The sequence below is a fragment of the Carassius gibelio genome, chromosome A20 (genome assembly GCF_023724105.1).
Source record: "Carassius gibelio isolate Cgi1373 ecotype wild population from Czech Republic chromosome A20, carGib1.2-hapl.c, whole genome shotgun sequence".
NCBI classification, from domain to species: domain Eukaryota; kingdom Metazoa; phylum Chordata; class Actinopteri; order Cypriniformes; family Cyprinidae; genus Carassius; species Carassius gibelio.
Window position 1 is genome coordinate 18757080 of NC_068390.1, and position 22167 is coordinate 18779246.

The 22167-nt window shown below is 37.0% G+C and overlaps 1 protein-coding gene across 1 annotated transcript in view; it reads right to left on the minus strand.

The window, feature by feature from the left end:
- Positions 1-1501: 1501 nt before the first annotated feature.
- Positions 1502-22167, minus strand: part of LOC127938085 (fibronectin type III domain-containing protein 1-like) — a 33685-nt gene continuing 13019 nt past the window's right edge. Inside the window, exons 10-22 of the mRNA XM_052534491.1 lie at positions 21557-21745; positions 19265-21467; positions 19052-19163; positions 18420-18531; positions 17972-18340; positions 13504-13668; positions 8121-8357; positions 5870-5978; positions 3551-3630; positions 3429-3458; positions 3114-3275; positions 2772-2894; positions 1502-2633 (exon numbers count right to left, since the gene is read on the minus strand). Coding sequence (XP_052390451.1) covers positions 2518-2633; positions 2772-2894; positions 3114-3275; positions 3429-3458; positions 3551-3630; positions 5870-5978; positions 8121-8357; positions 13504-13668; positions 17972-18340; positions 18420-18531; positions 19052-19163; positions 19265-21467; positions 21557-21745 — 4007 coding nt within the window. The 3' untranslated portion in view covers positions 1502-2517. The remainder of the gene's footprint in view (positions 2634-2771; positions 2895-3113; positions 3276-3428; positions 3459-3550; positions 3631-5869; positions 5979-8120; positions 8358-13503; positions 13669-17971; positions 18341-18419; positions 18532-19051; positions 19164-19264; positions 21468-21556; positions 21746-22167) is intronic.

Consider the following 22167-nt stretch of genomic DNA (forward strand, 5'->3'; position numbering starts at 1 on the left):
TACCACAAGATATTGTTTCGTTGCACGCCACTCTGTATGAAAATCAAAAAGTGTTTTTGTAGAAAACAGTCTCTTTCTCACCTGCTTCCTCTTTTAAAGGGGGGTGAAATGCTATTTCATGCATACTGAGTTTTTTACACTGTTAAAGAGTTGGATTCCCATGCTAAACATGGACAAAGTTTCAAAAATTAAGTGAAAAAAATTATAAAAAAATTATAATTTTGTATGTTCGAAAGGGGTATTTACTCCTTCCGGTTTGTCACAAGTTTCAGAAAGTTTTTTTCGAGTATGGGTCTGTGTGACGTTAGATGGAGTGGAATTTCCTTATTTGGGTCCTAAGGGCACTTCTCCCAGGAAAAGAGCATGCGCTCCCGTATTGCAGAGCAGAGACATTCACTGATCAGAGGGAGAGACCGAAATGTCACAAAAGAAGTGTGTTTTTGGTTGCCAGGTCAAGACAACCCTGCACAGATTACAAAAAAAAAAAAAAAAAAAAACAGCATTAAGGGACCAGTGGATGGAGTTTATTTTTACAGAGCATCAACGGAGTTGTGCAAGTGTTTTTGTTTGTTCCCTGCATTTCGAAGATGCTTGTTTTACAAACAAGGCCCAGTTTGACATCAGATTTGCACATCGTTTATTTCTTAAGGATAATGCAATCCCAACGAAAAAGGGTCACGATCGTGTGTTGGAACCGCAGGCGGTGAGTAAAACTGCTTCAAATATCTCTGTGTTGTTAACTTAGCTATCGGCACGTAAGCACATCAAGTAAACAACATGCGATGTTGTCATCAAACTGCACTTTCCACATGTACAACTTAAAAAAAAAAAAAAAAATCCTACAAAAGCTTACTTGCGCTCGTGATTCTTTAGCTCCGCCCACACGTCACGCCTCCAGCCGGTCGTGTTTTTCCGGGAAAAATCGGTACAGACTATCTTTCTCTTATAAATGTAATAAAACTAAAGACTTTTTGGAGTTATGAAAGATGCAGTACTACTCTATAGGTACTCAAGATTAACAGGATATTGAGTGAAAACGAGCATTTCACCCCCCCTCCCCCCTTTAACATCTTCACCAGATGTGTTTGTCCGATCTAGCAGCCCACATCAGACTCATTATATCTAAAGACTGTTCCCTTTTACAGAAGATGAATTGATACATTTAGATTTTCTTGTAAATAGCCAAAAGTTTTAGATTCTTTTTTTTTCCTCTTTGATATGAGTTTTACAGATATTTGTTGATTTAATTAGGGCAAGTTAAGGGCAAGTTGAGGGCAAGCCAGGCAAGTTTACTCTTAAAATGGACATATGATGTTCTAATATAACTTAGAGTGTGACCGGATGCCAAATAAAAAAAATCTGTGAGTCATACTTGATAAGGAACTGCTGTACTCACAGATAAGAAACCTTGCTTTTTCTTTCTTAAATTGAATCCAGCTGATGCCAGAGTGAGACTCATTATAGCAGGCAGGCCAAATGATGACAGACCTTTCTAACAATGCCAGAATATGTGACTGGATGCCAGTTATTGAGCTGGCACGCCATAAGTATTGTTTATTTTAAATGATAGGAAAGCATTCAGTCTTCTTGTACAAAAGATGGGAATAATAAATTAGAAAGTAAAAGATATAAAGCACAATCAAATATAGGGCATGGAATGTAGGAGGAAAGTGCTTTCTATGCATTTGTAATTTTAGAAGTTATAGGCTCTTTAAATGTGTCAGAATAAAGCGTTATTGCTAAAACACCTCATTTTTAACAACCTACATAATTAAATGTACTCTTTGTATTTTTCTAGAAACTTTGCAGTGTGGGTCTTTAAAGTTCACAAAAGTGATTAGTAGGATGCTGATCAATATAATTAATAGAAAATAGAATTAAAACTATAATATATAATATACAATTATTTTAGATTATATACCTCATTATGCATCAGTGGGAGATAAAAAGGTTTTCTCCATAGCACCTTTAATCAAATTTTAACCGTTCCTGAGCAAATAAAAATATATATACATTTTCAATCTGCACTAATATGGGCAATACTTTCATGCCAACCTTTGTTAAAAAAGAGAGTGACCCAAAAAAATTTAAGAATACAAAATCTCAGCAAGTTATATAAACAGCAAATATCACTCACAATTTGTTACATCATTGCAAAAGTCATCTTCCCAGACATTACGAAGTCATTTGACGTTGTGCTTTTGATCATTTTTGATAATCTTTGAAGTAAATGCAAGATAAATATTCCAGGTGGAACGCAACACATGAAAAAAAAACATTGTTAAAACTCAAATACACATGCTGCAATTTCCTTATATACAGAGTGAATTCTTTTTTTAAAAAGTGCTTGATATCAAATATGTAGAAATATTAGTGTTACTCAAAGTACTATATTCCTTCCGTCAGAAGCAGTTGCTATGTGATTTAGGTTTGGTTGCCATTGTGGCTAAGAGACATAGGGACAGAACACTTGGAATGTGATTGCCTGTGAAATTGTCCTCTTGGAGTTTCCCCCCGTTACCACTTTCCAGGGATTGGAACTCCACATTCATACCAGCCAACGAAAGGATGTGGTGTGCGCCTGCCGATGGCCCCGAAATTCACTGGCTCTTGTCTGTATGACCGATAATATCCTGAAATCCACAAACGGCGTCATGTTACATTGCTGGCTGATCACCCTCTTAGGCAGCAGTAAGTAAACACGCACACGACATGATGATTTGAAGCTTGAAGTGAAGACAAACTACAGAGCATGCTTATATGTGTCATACCTTGAGCTGTGGGTAAGTTCGGGGAGAGATTGTGTGGTCCTGTCCTTCCATCTAGATATGAGTCCACAAATTGGCAGTGGTCCTCTCCATGGCCAAATGTATCAGCAATGCTGTAGAATGTTTCTGAAATGGAAAACAGTCATAGCTTGAGTATCCCTCAGGACCCAAACCTCAGACAGCGCCTTGTGTATAGCTGAGGGAAACTGTGGTTTGGATCGGATAGTGCCAAGGCTTTTAGGCCAGCACTCTAAAAACAGGGCGCTTCATATTACAGAGTCAGACACACTAATCATTAGATTAAAGTTTTAAATGCCTTATGTTGGTAAAAAAAAAGGGCTGCACCTCTCAGTCCATCTCCCATGAAGATTTTATAGCGCAGGGAGTTGCAGAGGACGACACCAACAAACTTCCTATACCAGGTGCGCTTGACAAACTGACTTCCTTTACAGGAACTGTGGGCAGGGTTATACCTGAATGAGAATGGGACCCAGATGGGCTCGCCACCTAGAAAGGAAATAAATGTCAGTTACACATATTTTTTATGTCAGAGCATGACTGTTGGAAAAATATCTTGAAAAAGCTAACAATGATCCTTCTGAAAAGGTTTAGACATGCTGTTTTTTTTCTTGTTTGTGCAAAAAATGCTGTAACTATTACCTGGGGGTCTCTCTATGAGCAGGGGGTCATCTAGATAAAAGAAAAAAGAAGAAATTCTATGTTATTTATAAAAAAAAATTGAATCCAAAAAACTTTTTTGTGGGTTCGGACACAAGGCTCACCTGACTCTGTGACATACGTTAAAGTTTCACTGAATGGCCCCAATCCAAAAATATTCTTGGCTTGAACTTTGAAGTAATACCTGAGAAAAAGAATGAAAGCGTGTATGTATTAAATCTGTCATATTTAAATCATGGTTTTCTATCTATTTTTTTACAAAAGCACGTCATCTACATATAAAACTCAACTGTGAACACCGATCACTAAACAAAGATCAAATGACACAGATATATAGGATTGATGAGAGAAAGGCAAAAAAGTGGAAAGAAAGGGAAAGAAAATGAAAACAAATGAAAAGAAAGAAAAAGGAAAGTGTGTAGGAAAATAAAAGAAAAAAGTATAGGAAATAAAATCACTGTAAAACAAGATTATAACAGAAAATGTATTGGTAATTTTCTGCCAGGTATTATCCAGTAATTTTATGGATAACTGTAAGTAACAGTAAGATTTTTTTTTTTATTATTATTAAAATAGGATAGGGAAAATTAGAAGAATAATTGAACAAGTGTATAAATAAAGGGGAATAATGTGTGTTTAAAATAATAGAAATAAAAGGGAAACTAATATATTATTATTTATAAATTGTTTATTAACTAAAACATGCATGAGAGAAAGTTAGAAGAGTGAGCCTCTGGCAAAAGAGAAGCCTAACAAAGTGTAATGACAGGAAGAGACTGCATGTTAGAGTTTGAGCAAGAGAAAAACACATCAACATGGCATTTCCAATCAGACAAAATGTCTTTGTGACAAATACCAGACCACAACACTTATTCTGCACTGACTCTGGCACATCATTTACCTTAGAGTATAAATTAGACAAGTAATGAAATCAAAACAGAGAAGTGTGATTAAGTTCAAAGGGCAGCACTAACAGCACTCACAGCCTTCTGTTCTGCCAGTAAGAGGCTGTTCAGTAAGCTCACGCTTCACTTGGTTTAACTCAGGACCCGTTTAATGACATAAAATCCACACTGCTGGATCAAATTAGCACAGCCGTGTGGAAACTCTGACCAAAATAAAGAGAAAATGGACAATCACAGTCAGACCGCCAGAGGAAGACTGGGGAGGGGGCCTGTCATATTTCAACGAGGATGTGTGTGTTACTGTTTGTGTGTCCATGTGCAACCATAAATTATTAAGTATATGCCTATCCACATGTGTGTCTTATTATTCCTTGTTCTTCTGACCATAATTCTTTGAGGAATTGATGCAAGCTCCAGTCTCGATGTGGCATCCAAGTGGTTTGTCATTGTTACTTTGACTAAGAAGGAGCTGTTATTTTCCAAAGTCTAGACTATTTACCTATTTCTAAAACCTATTATAAATCATTCATAAAACTTATCAACACTTCAAGTTGTCATTCAGTGAGTTCGGCTGAGAGGCTCTAATAATAGAGGCTTCTAAATGAATCCCAGAGGACAATAAAAACAACTTCATCCTCACATTCCACACTTATGAACCAGACATCTCTAATGAGTGCATATGAATTCATCTGTTTTCTCATGGCATTGATCGAGAGAGTGCATCTGCCTCTCTGGGAAGATGTACAAAAAAGAAAATGTCAGTCAAACCTGGGACGTTTCACACAGCTGCGTGTGTTTATGCATGTGTAAGTAACCCGTGTGCAGGTCCAGACGAAATCTCTGTGTGTTTGGGTTTGCAATTTAAAGCTTTATATGTTCTGAGAGTGAAATTATAACTGAAAGAGTAAAAATATTTAATAAATAAAAATGAGTAAGGGATGTGTAAAACTTTCTGAATGATGTGCGTTCCAGATCTGTGGGACTGATCCATCCTGCTGTAATGCACCAATGCTTAGTGAAGAAAGTGTTTAGATGGGTCTGGTAGGCAGACATGTCTTCACATACCATAAACACCTACTTTATAATATTTACTGCTGCAAAAATGTGTTGGTAGAGGTTTACAGTGTTACTGTACAACAGAAGCAGCATTCAAGAAACTGGTTATTTTTAGCATTCTTTACTGAATAGAAAGTACAAAACAAATCTTTTTAGAAAAAAGTGGAAAATATAAATATCTTCACTGTCAATTTTGACTAATGAATCTTTTTTTTTTTTTTTTTTTTTTTTTTTTTACATTTCACCATACTTTGAAAGAAAGAAAGAAAGAAAGCTATATAAATAAATAATACAAAATAAAATAATAAAAATAAAATAATATATATATATATATATATATATATATATATATTTTTTTTTTGTAAATGGCATTAATGCTTCAATGTGCAAGCACAAACATGCAAAAGCTTGTAAATTAGGATTTGTCTGAATCTGTGCATGAATCCTGTTACATCATCACACCTGGAATTGGGCTTGAGATTTTCAACAGGAAGGTGGGTTCCACTTGAGGATCTGGTTGACCATCTGTTATTTAGGACATCGTCATAGGATGCACTGTGTACCATATAGCCTATAAAAAAGAGGGCAAACAATTAAAGCATACTCTAAATGTGAGAGGTTCAAACACATTGAAATACATAAGCACGTATTGGTCATGTCTGAGAAAGGATTCCTCAATATAATCCTAGTTCCTTATTATGCCATGGAAGGACTAAATGGCTACCAAGACATCAGGATGTATATAAAGCACATGCATGTATTTTTCATCATTTAATATGAAGAGACAGGCAGTGCAGCAGTGGAGCTTTATGAAAGAAGGGAGGATGACTGAAAAAGGAGTGAAGTAGAGTGGAGAAAAAATATATACATTATATTATTATTATTATATTAAAGGAGATTATTAAAGAAACAAGGTTCTGCAAGTAATTTCAGCTGTTAATAACCATGCACCAGTTGCTAACTTCACATTCAATACTATTCAAAAGTTTGGGGTCGGTAAGTTTTTGCAATGATTTAAAAGGTCTCCTCACAAAACAATAATAATAATACTTTGAAAAAACATTACAATTGAAAAAAAAATTTTTTTTCCGTTTTAATATATTATTTAATAAATTCTAATATGTAATTCTTTCCTGTGATGGCAAGGCTGAATTTTCAACACAGTATACACACTAATAAATATATTATTGGTAAAAAATAAAGCTTTAGTAGTAGTAATCTATAACTTAATAACAAAAAAAAATAGTAAGTTAGATCTAGTAATGCAAAAATCATTATGAAACCCATACAGTAATATGAGATTGTCTTGTAAACTTTTATTCAAGAGCATGTGGAATTTATTTTTCATGTGTTGGAAAAGTTGCACCATTCATCTAAGGCAACTTTATTGGTTGTCAGTTGGCAGAGAATCGCCTACATTTAAACCTCTGCACACATCTTATCATGACACTAACAGTGGCTATGGGGATTGCCTCCCTGTTTGTGTGAATCAGGATGAAACTGTCAGGGTCAATATGTTAGAGAAGTGTTTTATATATATCTTTGTGTTTGGAAATGCACATTAAATCGAAACCAGTTCAAGACAGTTCAGCATACTACACCTTTACAAATTTACTTAGTTTACATCAGAATGTGGTATTTCAGTGCACAATCCTTCAACTAATTTACAAACCATACAAACAAAATTACGAAACAAGCTAAAATATAGCATAATTAAAATTAAGCATCTCTATTGTTTTTACAGTAAACAGCACTTTCTATTAATATGAGGTGTATTATGGAATGTCAATTCACAAATGTCAGTGCTGTATGCCTGCACAATTAAAGGGATATATCTGTTGTGATTTACTCACCCTCATTTTGTTCTAAACCTGTATGCATTTCTTTCTTCTGTGGAATATAAAACAAGATGCTTTGACGAATGTTGGCGACTAAACAGTTTCAGTGACCACTGACTTCCAACATATAAAAAAAACATTTCTCAAAATATCTTCTTTTATTTTCCACAGAATTAAAAAAATATAATGAATGGTTTGGAATGACACGAGGGTAAGTAAATAAAAATTATAAAATAATAATTTTCATTGTTTGATGAACTATTTCTTTAATATCATGCTATTACCAAACAAGGAAAGCATGTGGTTAACTGGCTAATTGCATAGCTGTCTTTCTCAGCTTTCAAATGACTAATTCATGTTGACATGTCTGATGTTTCTTTTTCTCTGTCAGTATTATGTGCTATAAATCCTTTTCAGTGTTGCTATATCAAACATAGGCCCTATGCTCAATTTACTTGCTTCATGAGATATTGCTTACACATTGCAGGTAGAGAAACAGGACGTTATAGGATAATCCATAAACTTGACTGTGTGCTTTTCACTCCTGTTTGATGCTTTTTAAGAAATTGCTGCACATCTGGTATGTTGAAAAAAGCAGTTGAAGCTCAGTCCATGGAAAATGGAACCACTCATCATGAGCATAAATCAAGTCACAAGTTACTTTGGGAGGGAAAATCAAGACTTGTTAAATTTAACAATAATAGTCAATTCTTCAACTGTGATCTTGACTTTAATCATAAGCCTAAGCCCTGATGCTTGTAAATTTAATTTATTTTAGATATTTGTATTTTACATCTATTAAACAATGTGGTGAAACTTACAGACTTACAGAAATTTCTACAAAAAAACTTCTTTAAACTGCTACACACACTCACCAGACACCATGTCATCTTTCAGTGGAAGTGCCCAGTCCAAAATCACAAAGGAGTGACAGCCCTCCATGGCAACTACAGTGACATTATGGGGCTTGTTTTTGGGTGGCTGCTTTTGATTGATTGATTGTTGGTCCTTTTCCATCAAGTCTGCTAAGACATCCACTTGAAGGTATTCCAGAGCCTCAGTCAGGGAGCAGGGAGCTCCAGGGTCCTTGCGGATGTAGTTTACATACGGAGCTGAAAGCAGGAAAAGAAGAGAAAGGCAAAAGATGTAAATAATAATAAATAAAAAAAAACATGATTTTCATAATGCCTTATAGTATTTGGTTTGTCCCCCGATTTATTTAATGGCAACAACACTAGAGCTGATTGTATATTTCACAAATTTGTGTGAAACCTGATAATCTGATCATCTGTAAAAAGTCACATGATCAAAAATAAATAGTGCCGAATCTTACATATTTATTCTTTATTTTGCATAATAGCTATTTTTTATCATTAAAAATCATAAAAACTAAAATGTAGGTTTTAGGTATATATAAAACAAGTTTCGTTTTTAAAAAGTGAAGAAAAAAAAAAGATCTCAGACTTTGGACTGTATTAATTAGGTAAAAAAAAATATTATGTAAGTTTTTTTTTTTATATTTTTGAAAGAAGTCTCCTATGTTCACCAAGGCTGCATTTATTTGATAAAAACAGCAATATCGTGAAATATTGTGATATCCATTTCTATTTTAATATAGTGCACTCAAAGTATCGTTTGGTAAGCATTAAATTTCTGTAATCTGTTGTTTGGATTAGATTGTTGTATAGTTTAAAATGGTATCAAATTTACTCTTGCTTGTGGTTGCAGACAATAAAAACTACCATTGTTGATATTTTGCTATAGACTTTTTCCTGTTGGCTCAATGAAATTTGTGTTATTTCTGTCATCCCACACAGTACCAGCTGGATCCACAGCTGTGAACACTTCCAGAACCCCCTGTCTGATTGGGCCACAAGATTAACACCTGGAGCTAATCAAGAGCTCCATGTGATGTTGACCCTGATACAGAACAAAAAACACACTTCTGTGCATGTGGCTCTGCCGAGACTGACTGAGACTCACATACACATACAAGCTGCATTCGATATGGGCGATAAACCAAAAGCTACAATACAATGTATGAAAAGAAAACCACTAATGGAGAGAAAAACTGGATTATGCATACGAAGAAGTGTCAAGAGACAACTTCTGTACACTTTGTATATGCACAGCTACGGAATTCACACCTACGAGTTGTACGCCAAGGTGGGATCAAACACAAAAGAAATGGTTTGAAATACAGTGGATCTGTTGGCAGACTGGAGAGCAGGGAACACCCTAGCATATGAAAGCCATAAATATTTAAGGAAATCTCTGATGTTTGAGCCAGAAGGAAGCAGCTCTCAGCTGATTTCAGCACATTTAGCTCACTTCGTTTTTTCAGGGCTACTTTCTTGACATGTTTGCTGTATTAATGTCTCGCATATGTGTAAGTTTGTGCCTGTTGTGCAGCCCAAAGTATGGAGTGTCAGGATTTATCTCTCTGTGCAATTGAGGATGAGACATTTTACCAAAGAGTTGTGTTTTCTATGTTCCTCGAGCTGATTTTTATAGGTATGATGCCTGTTTTGGTGGAGCTGGACCTCGTGATGTTGACTTCTTTTAAGTGCTTCACAATCATAGCCAAGCTCCGCTTGCTCCATCATTTTAATGAATGACAGCTTCCTCAACTCAATTTAACTATGGCTTTAAGCACCTCCTCTTGTTCCCATCAGTACAAATATCAGGATTATGAGGCCAAATCTTGTGGCCACAGCCTGGAACATGTGGTATTTCTATACAGCCACAGCTTAGTTCCTCAGTTCTTTCAATAATCATACTTTGTATTTAAAAAGCTAAGCGGAGCTTCTGGCTCTAGTGGTCTAAATAGTTCTGTTATTTCTATTTCCTCACATAGCTCTGCTGGGCATAGCCATTTTCTAATACTGCAGTATAAATGCATTACAATCACCAACCTATGGACCACTGAGGGCCTCCCACATAAAACAATGAAGAGTTGGCTCATAATATTTTTCTAATTCTTCAGCTGTTTTCCTATGTATCTAGCTAGAGCAGTTGATGTCACATTTTTGCCAAGACAAGCACGTTAGAGGAGCCATGAAACAGTAGGTGCTCTTGGATTGCTGGCTAATAAAAAAAAAAAAAAAAGAAATAAAACCCTATGACTCTTGTTTTGTCATAAGATATGCATTCAAGAAATGCAACAAGTAACTTAATCAGTGATTCCCGAGACTCGACACTTGATGCACTGTTAACCACAGATTTTCAGCAGGTATAGGGTTATCAATCAAGTATACGTTTCAGATTAATTACATATGACTATTCATTATTCAAATTAGTAATTTAATCCCATGTTAATATTTCACACCAACATCAATATTTGAAACTGATAAATAGACATTTTAAAAGCGGCCTTACAAACCAATAAAACAGAATCTTTTAAAAATATTTGTTTTTATTTATTTATTTTATTTGTAACTTTTCTATGTTTCATGTGTAAAGATGTTTGGTCATTCATTCTTTATTTTATTGTATGACGTTTATAAGTTTAAAATTAGCTTGTTAAATGAATAGCATAATTATTAACAGTGTATTACTACTGTAGTGTGAAATCAGTTTGTCTGTAGATTAAAAGCTTATGTACCCAAAATATACTAAACTTAGAAAAGAAGGTAAAGAAAAAGAGACAGCAAAGAAAGTAGAAATGCTGGGTCTCCAAGTCCATTAAACTTTTGTCACATGCCTCTATTGGACACCAGGCCGGACATGTGCAGAGCTGCGGTAGATGAGTTTAGCAGACACTTATAACTATAGTAATCTGAACTTCTCTACTGCAAGTGCAGTATTGTAAAGAGTCAATGAGGGGCAAAACTAAATTTGCCAGCTCACTAAGCAAAGCTCCAGCTCAGTATAACTCAGTATAGCTCCTCTGGCACAGTCTCTGCATGCAAACTGAATCTGAAACAAAGTTCCATAGCTAGGTGCAGCCTGTGGGGATTTAAGCTCAGAAAGATGGAGTCTGCTGAACTTAATGTTCAAAAGCTGTTATAGTCAAGTCATTCTTAGTAAACAAATTCATGCTGAACCTGAAAAAGCTTGACTAGAGTCAGGTTTCAGGTTGCAAGGGGTCACATCATGATTACACTAATCCACTGCTAAGTGGAATACAATTGCACTATTTGTGAATTGGTTGGAATGGAACTTAATAGTAATCACAAATCAAAATATTTTTTTTAGGCACACACCTTTATCCTAACAAAAATACTGAGTCTTGAAGAATTCAGGAAGGAAGCCCAAACCCACAGACATTCAGCCGTAATTTGTAGAGCCGAGTCTAAAAACTTTCACTCAGGCATTCTTAAATATTTCCAACAGAAGTTGCCCATATGAAAGAACCAGAGTTCTCGGAGCCTGTAAAGTCAGTGGACTCTAAAATAGCCTCAACCAACACACGCTATGTGTTATTAAACATGGCCCTGAGGGTTGACAAGGTTAGTTACACTCTGACTATAGGAGAGAGACCTCTAGTAGTAGAAAGTAAACTTAGATGATCCAAAAAAGAGAGTCTAAAGGTAAAGACATCTTTTTTTCTCTTCTTCTTATTCCCCCATTTGCTCTCAATTTACAATACTACTACTACAATACTACTATTCAGAAGTTTGGAGTCAGCAAGCTTTTTTATTTGAAAGCAATTCATAGTTTTATTCAGCAATGATGCAATAAATTGATCAAAAGTGACAGTAAAGATTTTTCTAATATTACAAAATATGTATATTTCAAATAAATGCTGTTCTGTCAATTTTTTTTTCGATCAAAGAAACCTGAGAAAAATATCAGTTTCCATACAAATATTTAGCAGCTATTAAGCAACACTGATAAAAATAAATGAGCACCAAATAAGCATTTTAGAATGATTTCTTAAGAATCATGTGACACTGAAGACTGAAGTAATGGCTGCTGAGAATTCAGCTTTACCATCATTGAATAAATTACATTGTAAAATAGACAGTAGTTAATATAATTTGTATTGATATTTCATAATATATTATGGTTTGTACTGTTTATTTGATCAAATATATACACAATACTTGTTTTCTTTCAAAAACATAATAATAATAATAATCTGACAGATCCCAAACTCATGAATGATACAGTGTATAGATTAACTAGTAACTTCTTATGCCTTAATTTTTCACAACTATCCTTGAGGTCATATCCCATTAAAAGTTTGTTTATTTAACAGTTTTAATTAATGTTAAATACTAAAAATAGGACCTTTTTACACCTGCCATTACCATTTGTGTCATATCCAGATAGTGTCTGGATATTTTAGCCCAGTTACATTAACATCTACGTTCCAATGCATTTTCAGTGTGACTGGATTGCACAATACAAAAATGATCTTTCTAAATGTCTTTTCAAATGCCCTAGTAAAGGATGTTAATGGGGCTAGAAGTGAATAAATGGGAAGTAAAACGGTGGTAAAACGTTCTCTTTGGCGAGAATACAATAAAACAGTACCACAATTTGAATCAGGTCAGGAAATCGCAAGAGTGTGGAATCTTTTGTCTTTTTCACACAGCAAGAGCAGCATAATTAAAAGAACTTACAAAACAGGACTTGAATGGCTCATTCTGTCAAAGTGACATGTTTATTTACAGCCTAATCTCATTTATTACTTGTGTAACTGAATGTGGATAAACAAAACATGTTTGTATTTACATCTAAATCAAATGTGGTCAAAATCAGTAATCGGATCACAATCCAATTAAACGGTGTTGGGTATATTTATATTTGGCGATCCAAACATGATCCAGGTGTAAAAACACCTGATTATGCTTAAAGAACCAGCACTTTTAGAGCATTTGTAAACATATTGGTTGAGAATTAGGGATTCAAGTTCTTACAGAAGAGATGTGTCTCTTTTTTTGAAAATTTTTATGAACTCTGACCGAGCTGATTGGGTGGAATTTGGAAGATCATTCAACTACCGAGGGACAATAAGTATTTGCATATAAATCCTAGCTAAGGTCAGCTGTATGCACTATTTTATTTGCTGCTTTTAAGCATCAGCATGGGAATGAGCTACACTTGTAGGCCAGATAAATTTCCTTCACATTCACCATTCAACTCTCTACTGACTAGTGATTGGAAAGAAATTAACTGTGAGCGGCCAGTTGTGTTTCCTGAGAGATTCAATCTCTGCATGGTATTACTGAGTTTGGAACCAATAAGAACAGGAAATATGGCATTTTATACCAGAGTACTAACTGTTGTAATGTGTAATAAACGTATTACCTGTGAACCGTTTCTTTCCAGCCACATCAAACTCAGAGGTAGGGGTGTTGTTAAAAGGCCGTGTCTCAGGAGTTGGAGGGTCTGTTGTAGGAGACTCTGTTGTGGGAACCAGTGTTGTCGTGGGAAGTGGGACTGGGGCTGTGGTAGTCTCCTCAAAAAGCCCACCTGTAAGATAGAGTAGTAATCAAAAACAGGAAGAATTAAAGTTCACAGGATGCTGACTCCTATCTTACTGTGGCCCAAAGAGTGTTTGGACAATCATGTCACATTTAAAAATGTATTACCACCTTTGTGTTATATAACAAAATATGAATCCAAGTGGCATTTATTGTAAAGAAATGACATTTAAGTGGGATTTAAGTGTCCAAAATGAGCCAGTTATGTTTTTCCGTCCACTGTACATGCAACTTTATTTAACATTGCTTTCAAAGTTAATGCTATTGCTCTGTTATGGTAGTGACCAAACTATTCTTTCTTGCCCAAAGTCTAGTTGTTATTCCAGAAAGGTCTTCCAAGTTTGTGCACACTGAATCATACAACTCTTGACTTTGCAACCTATAAAGTCAAAGTCAAAGTCTGCTTTATTGTCAATTCTTCCACATGTACAGCACATACATACATGCAGAGAATTGAAATTGCATTACTCTCACACCCTTGGTGCATACAGATTATACTAACAGTAGAGCATAAAAGTACAGATAGATACAGATTCAATATAAAATACAACTTTACAAATAAGGACATGTAAAAATAAATAATTAAATAAAGTTTAAAAAGGCAGTAAATGCACATGGCAGATAGAGTGCAAACCAGTGATTTAAACAAACAGTGCAGATAAAATGACTGTAGTGCAAAATAGCTTATTCAGTTTCATTAACTTGACAAAAAGATCAGAAAGCAGTTCTTTATTTAAACTGACTGAAGAGGTAATTGAGTGTGGTAGTGAGCAGATAAATTCATCTTTGGATGCTGGGTTAGTGCAAAATTGTTTTAAGCATGCTGTTGTTCAACCTTTGCTTAAGAAACAGGTTTTGGATGAGGGTTCTTTAAATAATTATCACCCAGTCTCTAAGCTGTCTTTCTTGTCAAAGTTGTTAGAAAAGGTTGTGCAATCAAAATTGATCCTGTTTTTAAATTCAGCAAATGTATTGGAACCTTTCCAATCTGGCTTCACTGCTTATCATAGCACAGAGTCTACTTTGTTAAAGGTATTTAATGATATTTTATTTGCAGTTAATGCTGGTAAAAAATGCTGTTTTAATGCTACTAGATCTTACAGCTGCATTTGATTCAGTTGATCATGATGTACTTCTTTGGCGTTTAGAGCATTTTATTGGTATCAAGGATACCGCCTTACAATGGTTCACTTCATATCTTATAGACAGGTCCTTTTCTGTATCATCATGGTAAAAAAATAACTTTCTCCAAATTAATGAAGCTAAAACTGAAATTATTGTTTTTGGTCCCCCTGAAATTGAGAAACAGGGGCTCTAGCTCTTCTCAGTTTGCGGAGGAAGTAGAGACGCTGCTGTGTTTTCTTGGCCAGTGCTGTGGTGTTGTCAGTCCAGGAAAGGTCCTCTGTGATGTGCACACCCAGGAACTTTGTGCTGCTCACTCTCTCCACAGTCAAGGGAGAGAGTGAGCAATTGATGGTCAAGGGAGCATGTTGAGTGTGCACTCTCCTACAACAACAATCTCCTTTGTCTTCTCCACATTCAGAGAGAGATTGTTGTAACTGCACCACCCGGCCAGGTTGCTCACCTCGGTCCGGTAGTTTTCTCATCTCTGTTGCTAATTAGACCCACTACAGTTGTGTCAACTTAATGAAGAGGTTGTGTTGATGTTGATGTTCAGCAGAGTGAAGAGGAGGGGGCTTAGCACACATCCTTGGTGGGCCCCAGTGTTCAGTGTGATGGTGTTGGATGTGTTGTTGCCGACCCGTACTGCCTGAGGTCTTCCAGTCAGAGGGCCCTATCTTGCACCCAGCGCAATTGACTTTGTACACCGACTCATGTGTCATTCCTATTTTGCACCCGCGCAAAGTGCGCTTTTCCCTCCACAGAAGCACGTCACTAAACTAGTGAATGAACTTGCGCTCCCTGGGCGGTTCAGCGCAAAAAAGGAGGCGTGTTCCGGCGCAAACAATCCCTGGTGCTATTTTGATGTTCCATTAAACAATTGCGCCACTGACCAGAAAAAACCTAGTCTAAAGTCAGTGGCGCGTTGCGCGTTGTTCATTCTGCTATTTTAAGGGCGCATGCTTGACCATAATGTATAGCGTGCACAACGCGCATACACTTTGTTCATGTAATCTACACAGATGCAACAGTTATTTTTGCAAATTATAAATTGTTACACTTAAAAAAAATATTAACACATGAGATGACGGAAATCATTGTGGTGTGCCACGAAGATGTGAAAAAATAGGCATAAATCTAGCTTACAAATTATTCAGGCTACTTGTAGTAATTAAGGATCAGACCTGTTTGAGGTCATATATGTATAAGGACATCTGACAAATTGGTTTGTCCGTCAAGAACCAGGAAAAAAAAAAATCGATGAAACAATTGTGGCTATTTCCTCCCACGCCTGTTTAACCGACGCTATTTTGGGTGGGTTTCTCCCATCCCCATACAACACAACTTCTCTGTCTTTCACTGCTCTTACAAGAACATCAGTCTCCTCGGCTGTGAACCGCTCCTGGCGTGCGCCTGGTAAATACGCCATAATAATAGCAATCCATAATGGAACTTGCGCACCTGCTTTTAAAGGGAATGTTGGATGACGCTCTGATTGGTTTATTTCACGTTACGCCCAAACCACACCTATGAATAATGAAGCTACTTCAGACCAACCCATTTTAGATTTGCGCCGGGCGCAAGAGCCATTTATCCCGCCGGGAAAATAGCAACAGCGCCGAGACCCGCCCACAAACTTACTTGCGCTTCGCGCTTTGACACTTGCGTTTCAGATCGTTAAAATAGGGCCCAGAAAGTCCAACATCCAGTTGCACAGTGAAGCAAAAAGCAAAATGTAAATACAATCTGCTTGTAGCTTGGCAGTCAGTAAACAAAGCAATTAGCCAACACCATCTTCATTAATAACAACATCATCAGATGCCATGCTGACCATAACCATAACACATCTCTGAACTGTGTTTTCTTAGGGAAGCTGGAAACCAGAGGAATCCGCTTCTCAAGTGGTACTAATAAATGTACATTAACATGTTGTCATTTTGCAGATAGATAGATTGATAGATAGAAAGATAGATATTTTTTTCAGTAATTCAGATGGCAAATTCTGCCAGTAGCATCACCAAACAGAAGTGCAAAGATAGTTTGAAAGAATTATTTTACTGGTCAGACAAACAGAAAGTCCCTTGCTAAAATGATGCAATGGTTGGGACAATATTCCTCTGTTGTGTTACTCAGGATGCTCAAACAAACACACCAAGTGTTTACACTTTTGGGGGGAATATCTGACAGATTTCTCCACATATTAAGTCAGGATAGGAGGCAATTGCTAGAATTGCTAAGAGTATGCAGCAGTAAAAGAAAATTATTTTTCTACAGTTTCTCCAAAAAAGCATGCTTTTCACAGGCAGATTCAAAGTATAACATAGGTTATCCAGGCATAACCGGGGAATATCCTTTGAGGTTTACTGTGTACATCCTAACTAATATCATTCTTGGAATACTGATTCTAAATTACAGAAGATCAGGTCTTGTGGGTACTAACTATATGCCTGTAACAAGACTCAGTATACAACAAGAGCCAGCTAAAGTCACAAACTTGGCTAAACACATTTCTGTCCGATCTTAAGAGTATCTTTTCCATTATTTTTGTTTTGACGCACATTACCAAATCCATATCTATTATTTAATTATCTTGTATAAAACACAATTGAGTTGAAAGGTTAGTTCACCCCAAAATTAAAATTTGTCCATGTTCTACTCACCCTTGAAGCATCCTAGGTGTATCAGTCTTTCTTCTTTCAGAATAATCAAATCAGAGTTATATTAAAAATATCCCTTGCTCTTCCAAGCCTTTCCAATAACCACGCAGCACTGACGTACTATGACATCCACCTGCATGTTTTCCAGTTCCCAACAGTCAGCAGACGTGAGAAAAAAAAGTGTTTATTACGTTTGAAATCTGGATATTTATCTTACAAAAACGCATGGATTCACTACAGGGGGCATTTATTTAAGCCACGGAGCCATGTGAGGGACGATTTATTACAGATGTGCATACTTTATTTCACGTCTTCTGAACTGTTGACAACAAAAACCCGCTTACCCCTAGGCTTAGGAGAGCAAGGACAATTTTTAATATAACTCCAGTGGATTATTCTGAAAGAAAAAAGTCACACACATCTAGGATGCTTCAATGGTGAGTAGAAGATGGACAAAATTTCATTCTCGGTTGAACTAACCCTTTAAGTATGGCTGCAAAGAGTTCATCTCACCTTCAGAGTAGCAGTTAAGTATTCCATCGGCATCCAATATTGGGAAACCATTCTTGTCCAGTCGAGAATAAAGTCCAGGTGGACATGTAGGTGAAGCAGCTAATGTTGACTGCTCCAATGTTTCTGTTACCATTTCTGTTGTTGTAGGTTCTGGTGTTGTAGTCGTGGTTGTAGTGGTTGTTGAAGTCGTGGTTGTAGTGGTTGTTGTAGTCGTGGTTGTAGTCCTTGGTTTAGGGCGGTCCAAGCCCACAATGGTTTTTCCTCCTATAGTAAGGTACTTGTCACTTGGATTAATCACAGGTTGACTTTCTCTTCCATGACCAAATAATGCTAATCCTTCCTGGTTTACCAGTGGGCTGCCTTGGTCATCTAATATAGCAAACATAGATAAAAGTCAGTTTAAAACAGGCTTCTTATTTCTATGAAGGTAAAATTGTAAGCCACTCACCAAAAATAGTCTTGCCATCCTCCCCAAGGACAACTTTTCTGGGTCTTCCCCTTGAATCCTGAAGGACTCTTCCATTTTCATTCATCAGGACACCCTTATCCAGATCTATTATCTAAAAGAGTCAGTAAAACTTTATTAAAGAAGAATCTTTCTTTCAAAACAAAATGAGACAAAAGTCAAACAGTCTTGCTTGAAAAGGTGTCCTAAGGTCCCTGCTTGTGGAGTTTGCATGCATGACTAGAGAGACAAAACTGTTCACATCTTTGCTTCCTTTAAATATAATTCTGTGTGGACTGCTGTACTGTCTGATTTATTAATGTTTCCAGACAACAGATGTAACAGAAGCCTTGGATATGGACAGTAGGATCACAGTATCTTGTACATTACAGATCTAATTTACATTCTATCATTTATGTTTAACACAATAAAAGTCATTGATGAAAACAGAGGGTCACTATCAGTGCTACAAACCTGGTATGTAGTTTAGAAATTAGAAGAACAAGAAACAAAAGGTATAAATGATGTTGGACAGTAGTAAATGAACTAATAGCATATATAAAACATATTAATGGATTCAGGGACATTCAGCGCTTGCCAAATGTAGCAATAATTAACACTGCAAATAAACACACCCATTTTGTTCCATCAGGACCTGTGATATGTCGGACACCTTTTGGTTTCGAATTTTCATCAGATGTTGTGGATACTTTGCCATTTGTAGCTGTGAGATTTGGCCGTCCATTTCTGCCTGAACATTGAATTAGAGGAATGAGTAAAAGTATACTTATGTACACAATACATTTGTTGTATGTACAGCATGCACATCCTTGCAGACAACATAATGCTTGCCTTTTTCATAACTAGGTTTGTAGCCATTGACAAGAGTGTTTTCCTTTGAAATTGACCGCAGCCTTGATCCCATCACTGGATTTCGAGACTCAGGAGATAAATTCCCACTAGAGCTTTCACCAGCAGACAGCCCATGGAAAGAGCGAGAAACTGAACTTGGGGTGAGCCTAAAATTAGTATTACTCCTGTCAGCTGTGTGCCGTTCTGAGATAAGTGGTGATTCTGCTGGACTATTTTGAGAGGAGGAAGATGCTGATGCTGAAGAGGAGTGTGATGAAGATGATGAAGAGCTTGGTGTGGAAACAGAGCCCAGTCTTCTGTGTTGTACTGGATACACCCTACTAGGGAGGCGTGAACCTTTCAGACGGCTTGCCACCACAGGGGAGCGGACCCGACCATTAGAAGCCAAAACAGGGACTTTTTGGGCAACTGAAGGAACTGACTTTGAACTGGTACTGGTTCTACTTTGTTCTCTATCCACACTTTCATTCTCAAAGTTCTGGGCAGGTCTGTGAGGTTCACTCCCAGTTGTTGTTGTTGTTGTTGTTTTAGGTGCAGCACTTGAGCTGGCATCTTTGCTTTGCCTGTTCAAGGTCTCTTTGCTTCCCTCATAAAGATAATCATCTTCATGATCATTGCTAATTTTTACATCTTCATTATTACTGGGATTGTTGGAACTTATTGCAACATTTGCTTCTTTATTTAGCACACTAGGTTTATTTGAGACAGGATTAACCTCATGCTTTGAAGGGTATGCTGTGGGTGAATTTTTAGTTTTATTGTCTTGAGAGCTCACAGCAGTAGAACGAGAAGGAAAACCTGTAATGATTGGCCTTCCTGCACCTATAGATGAGGCAGTCCTACTCCACGGTATTCTCCCATCTAGTCTGCGACTCCCTGTAACTAACCTAGAATTTTGGTTTGGTAATGAAAGGGATGAACTTCTTCCTTTGGTAGAAGGGTTATTATTTGAAGAAGAATGGGAAGTGGAACCATAACTATCTATTTTCTCTTCTTTGTTATTATAATTTGCCTTTTGTTCTGGGTGTTCCTCTTCAGTTGTATCAGAATGTTTTTGGGGGGGTTCTTCAGTTGGTTGTTCACCCTTTGTGTCATCTAGCTCCATGTTCTTGTGGTTGGTGTGATGCTCCTCTGTTGTATCGTGACTCTTTGTCCTGGTTCCCATTGGCAGTGTGGACTGTGAAGAAGCAGATGTTGATGATGAATTAAGTTTGTGCTTTCCTCTTTGAAGTCTCTGAGCTCTAGTTGAAATTCCAACTCTTCTTCCATTAGGGTACATGGCACCAGATCCTGAACTAGTGACTCGACCTGAAGTGGAGGAAATCCTTCTTGTACCTGAAGATGATGATGGTAAGGATGATGAAGGAGAAGATACTGAAGAAGATGAGGTGGAAGAGGAAGTTGGAGAAGAAGAGATGGATGAGGATGATTCTGATTCTGATTTTTTCTCTGGTCCAGACATGGTTTCCTGAGGTGAGATCGCTGAAGGTGTCCTGTCTGTGACACTTATCAGGTTGTACGAGCTCTTTCCCTCAGGATAGGAGACTGCTGTTAGGTTTTTTCTTGTAGTTGCAGACTCTTGGTTTTGCAACAAATCTGAAGAATCTTCATTCCGCAGTCTGGATCGAGAATTAGGCCTTCTTAATCTGCTAATATCAACAACTGAGGATGTGCGAGGGGTCCAAGAAGGAAGTTTGCCCTCAGATGTTTTATGGACAGATTCAGACTGATTGGGTTTTGATTCTTTAGTGTCAGGTGAGTATTTTGAATGTTCCTCTATTTGTGGTGAAGCTTTATTATGGCTCTCTGGTTTTGTGTCCTCGATAGCCTCATTTGCTCTTATTTCCTCTTCTGTTGGACTTTCTGTTGGTTTCCTTTCCTCATTTGTATTTCCTTCTCCATCTTTGGCATGAGTGGAGGATACATGGGAGTTTGACCTTGATCTAGAACCTCCGTTTCTGACAGAACCCCTCACAGAGGAGAAGATGCTGTGATAGGACCTTGTTTGAGAAAGAGGGCGTCCTCGTCTATTGGTGGGTGGTGCTGGAGTTGTGGCCTGAGTATCAGACTCTTCCATCTCATCTGGCTCTTGATTGTCTGATTCATTGTTTGATGATGTATTGGAGGCACTTTGACTTGCCTTGTGGCTGTCTGTGTTCCTTAAATGAGTAGAGCTGGCTGGAGACAAAAAATAAGATACTACTCTTAACCAAGTTTCTTTAAAGCTGCTTTGGGGAAATTGGGGAAACATCTTTGGGAATACTTACATGCAGGCATTGCAACAATGACGGCTTTAGTCTGTGGTCCTTGGCCCTTCCTATTGACTCCACGGATTTTGAAGATATAGCGGTCACCTGGCATAAGTCCATCTATGGTAGCAGAGGTGGTGGTGCCACGGTATGTAACTGACTTTGAACCAAAGGGTTTCATAGCAGGAGCATAGGAAAGGATGTATTCTGTAAATAGATGTCAAATTAGTCAGTACGTTCAATTTAATGTGGATCCCATAGCTGAATATTTTCCAATGAACACTGGAAATAAGCAAGATTGAACCAATAAATCTATAATAAATAAATAAAAATTTTGTGTTGGTTTAGCTTTACAGACGGGTGCTCTACATGCCTGCTGGAAAAACAGTAATGCTGAAGGCTTATCATTCCCATATATTTTTGCACTGCACACAGATAAGTGGTTTCAGGGAAGACATACGGTCAACTATTAGTGATGTGTTAATTTCCAAATGCCAAAGTCGTTTTCTGTTCTTTATGTAGGGCCAATTCCAAAACCCATAGAAAGAACTGACAGATATCTTTATAAAATATTATCAGTGTTAAAATACTTTCTCCTATTCCAGCTAAATATGCAGATACAACAGATA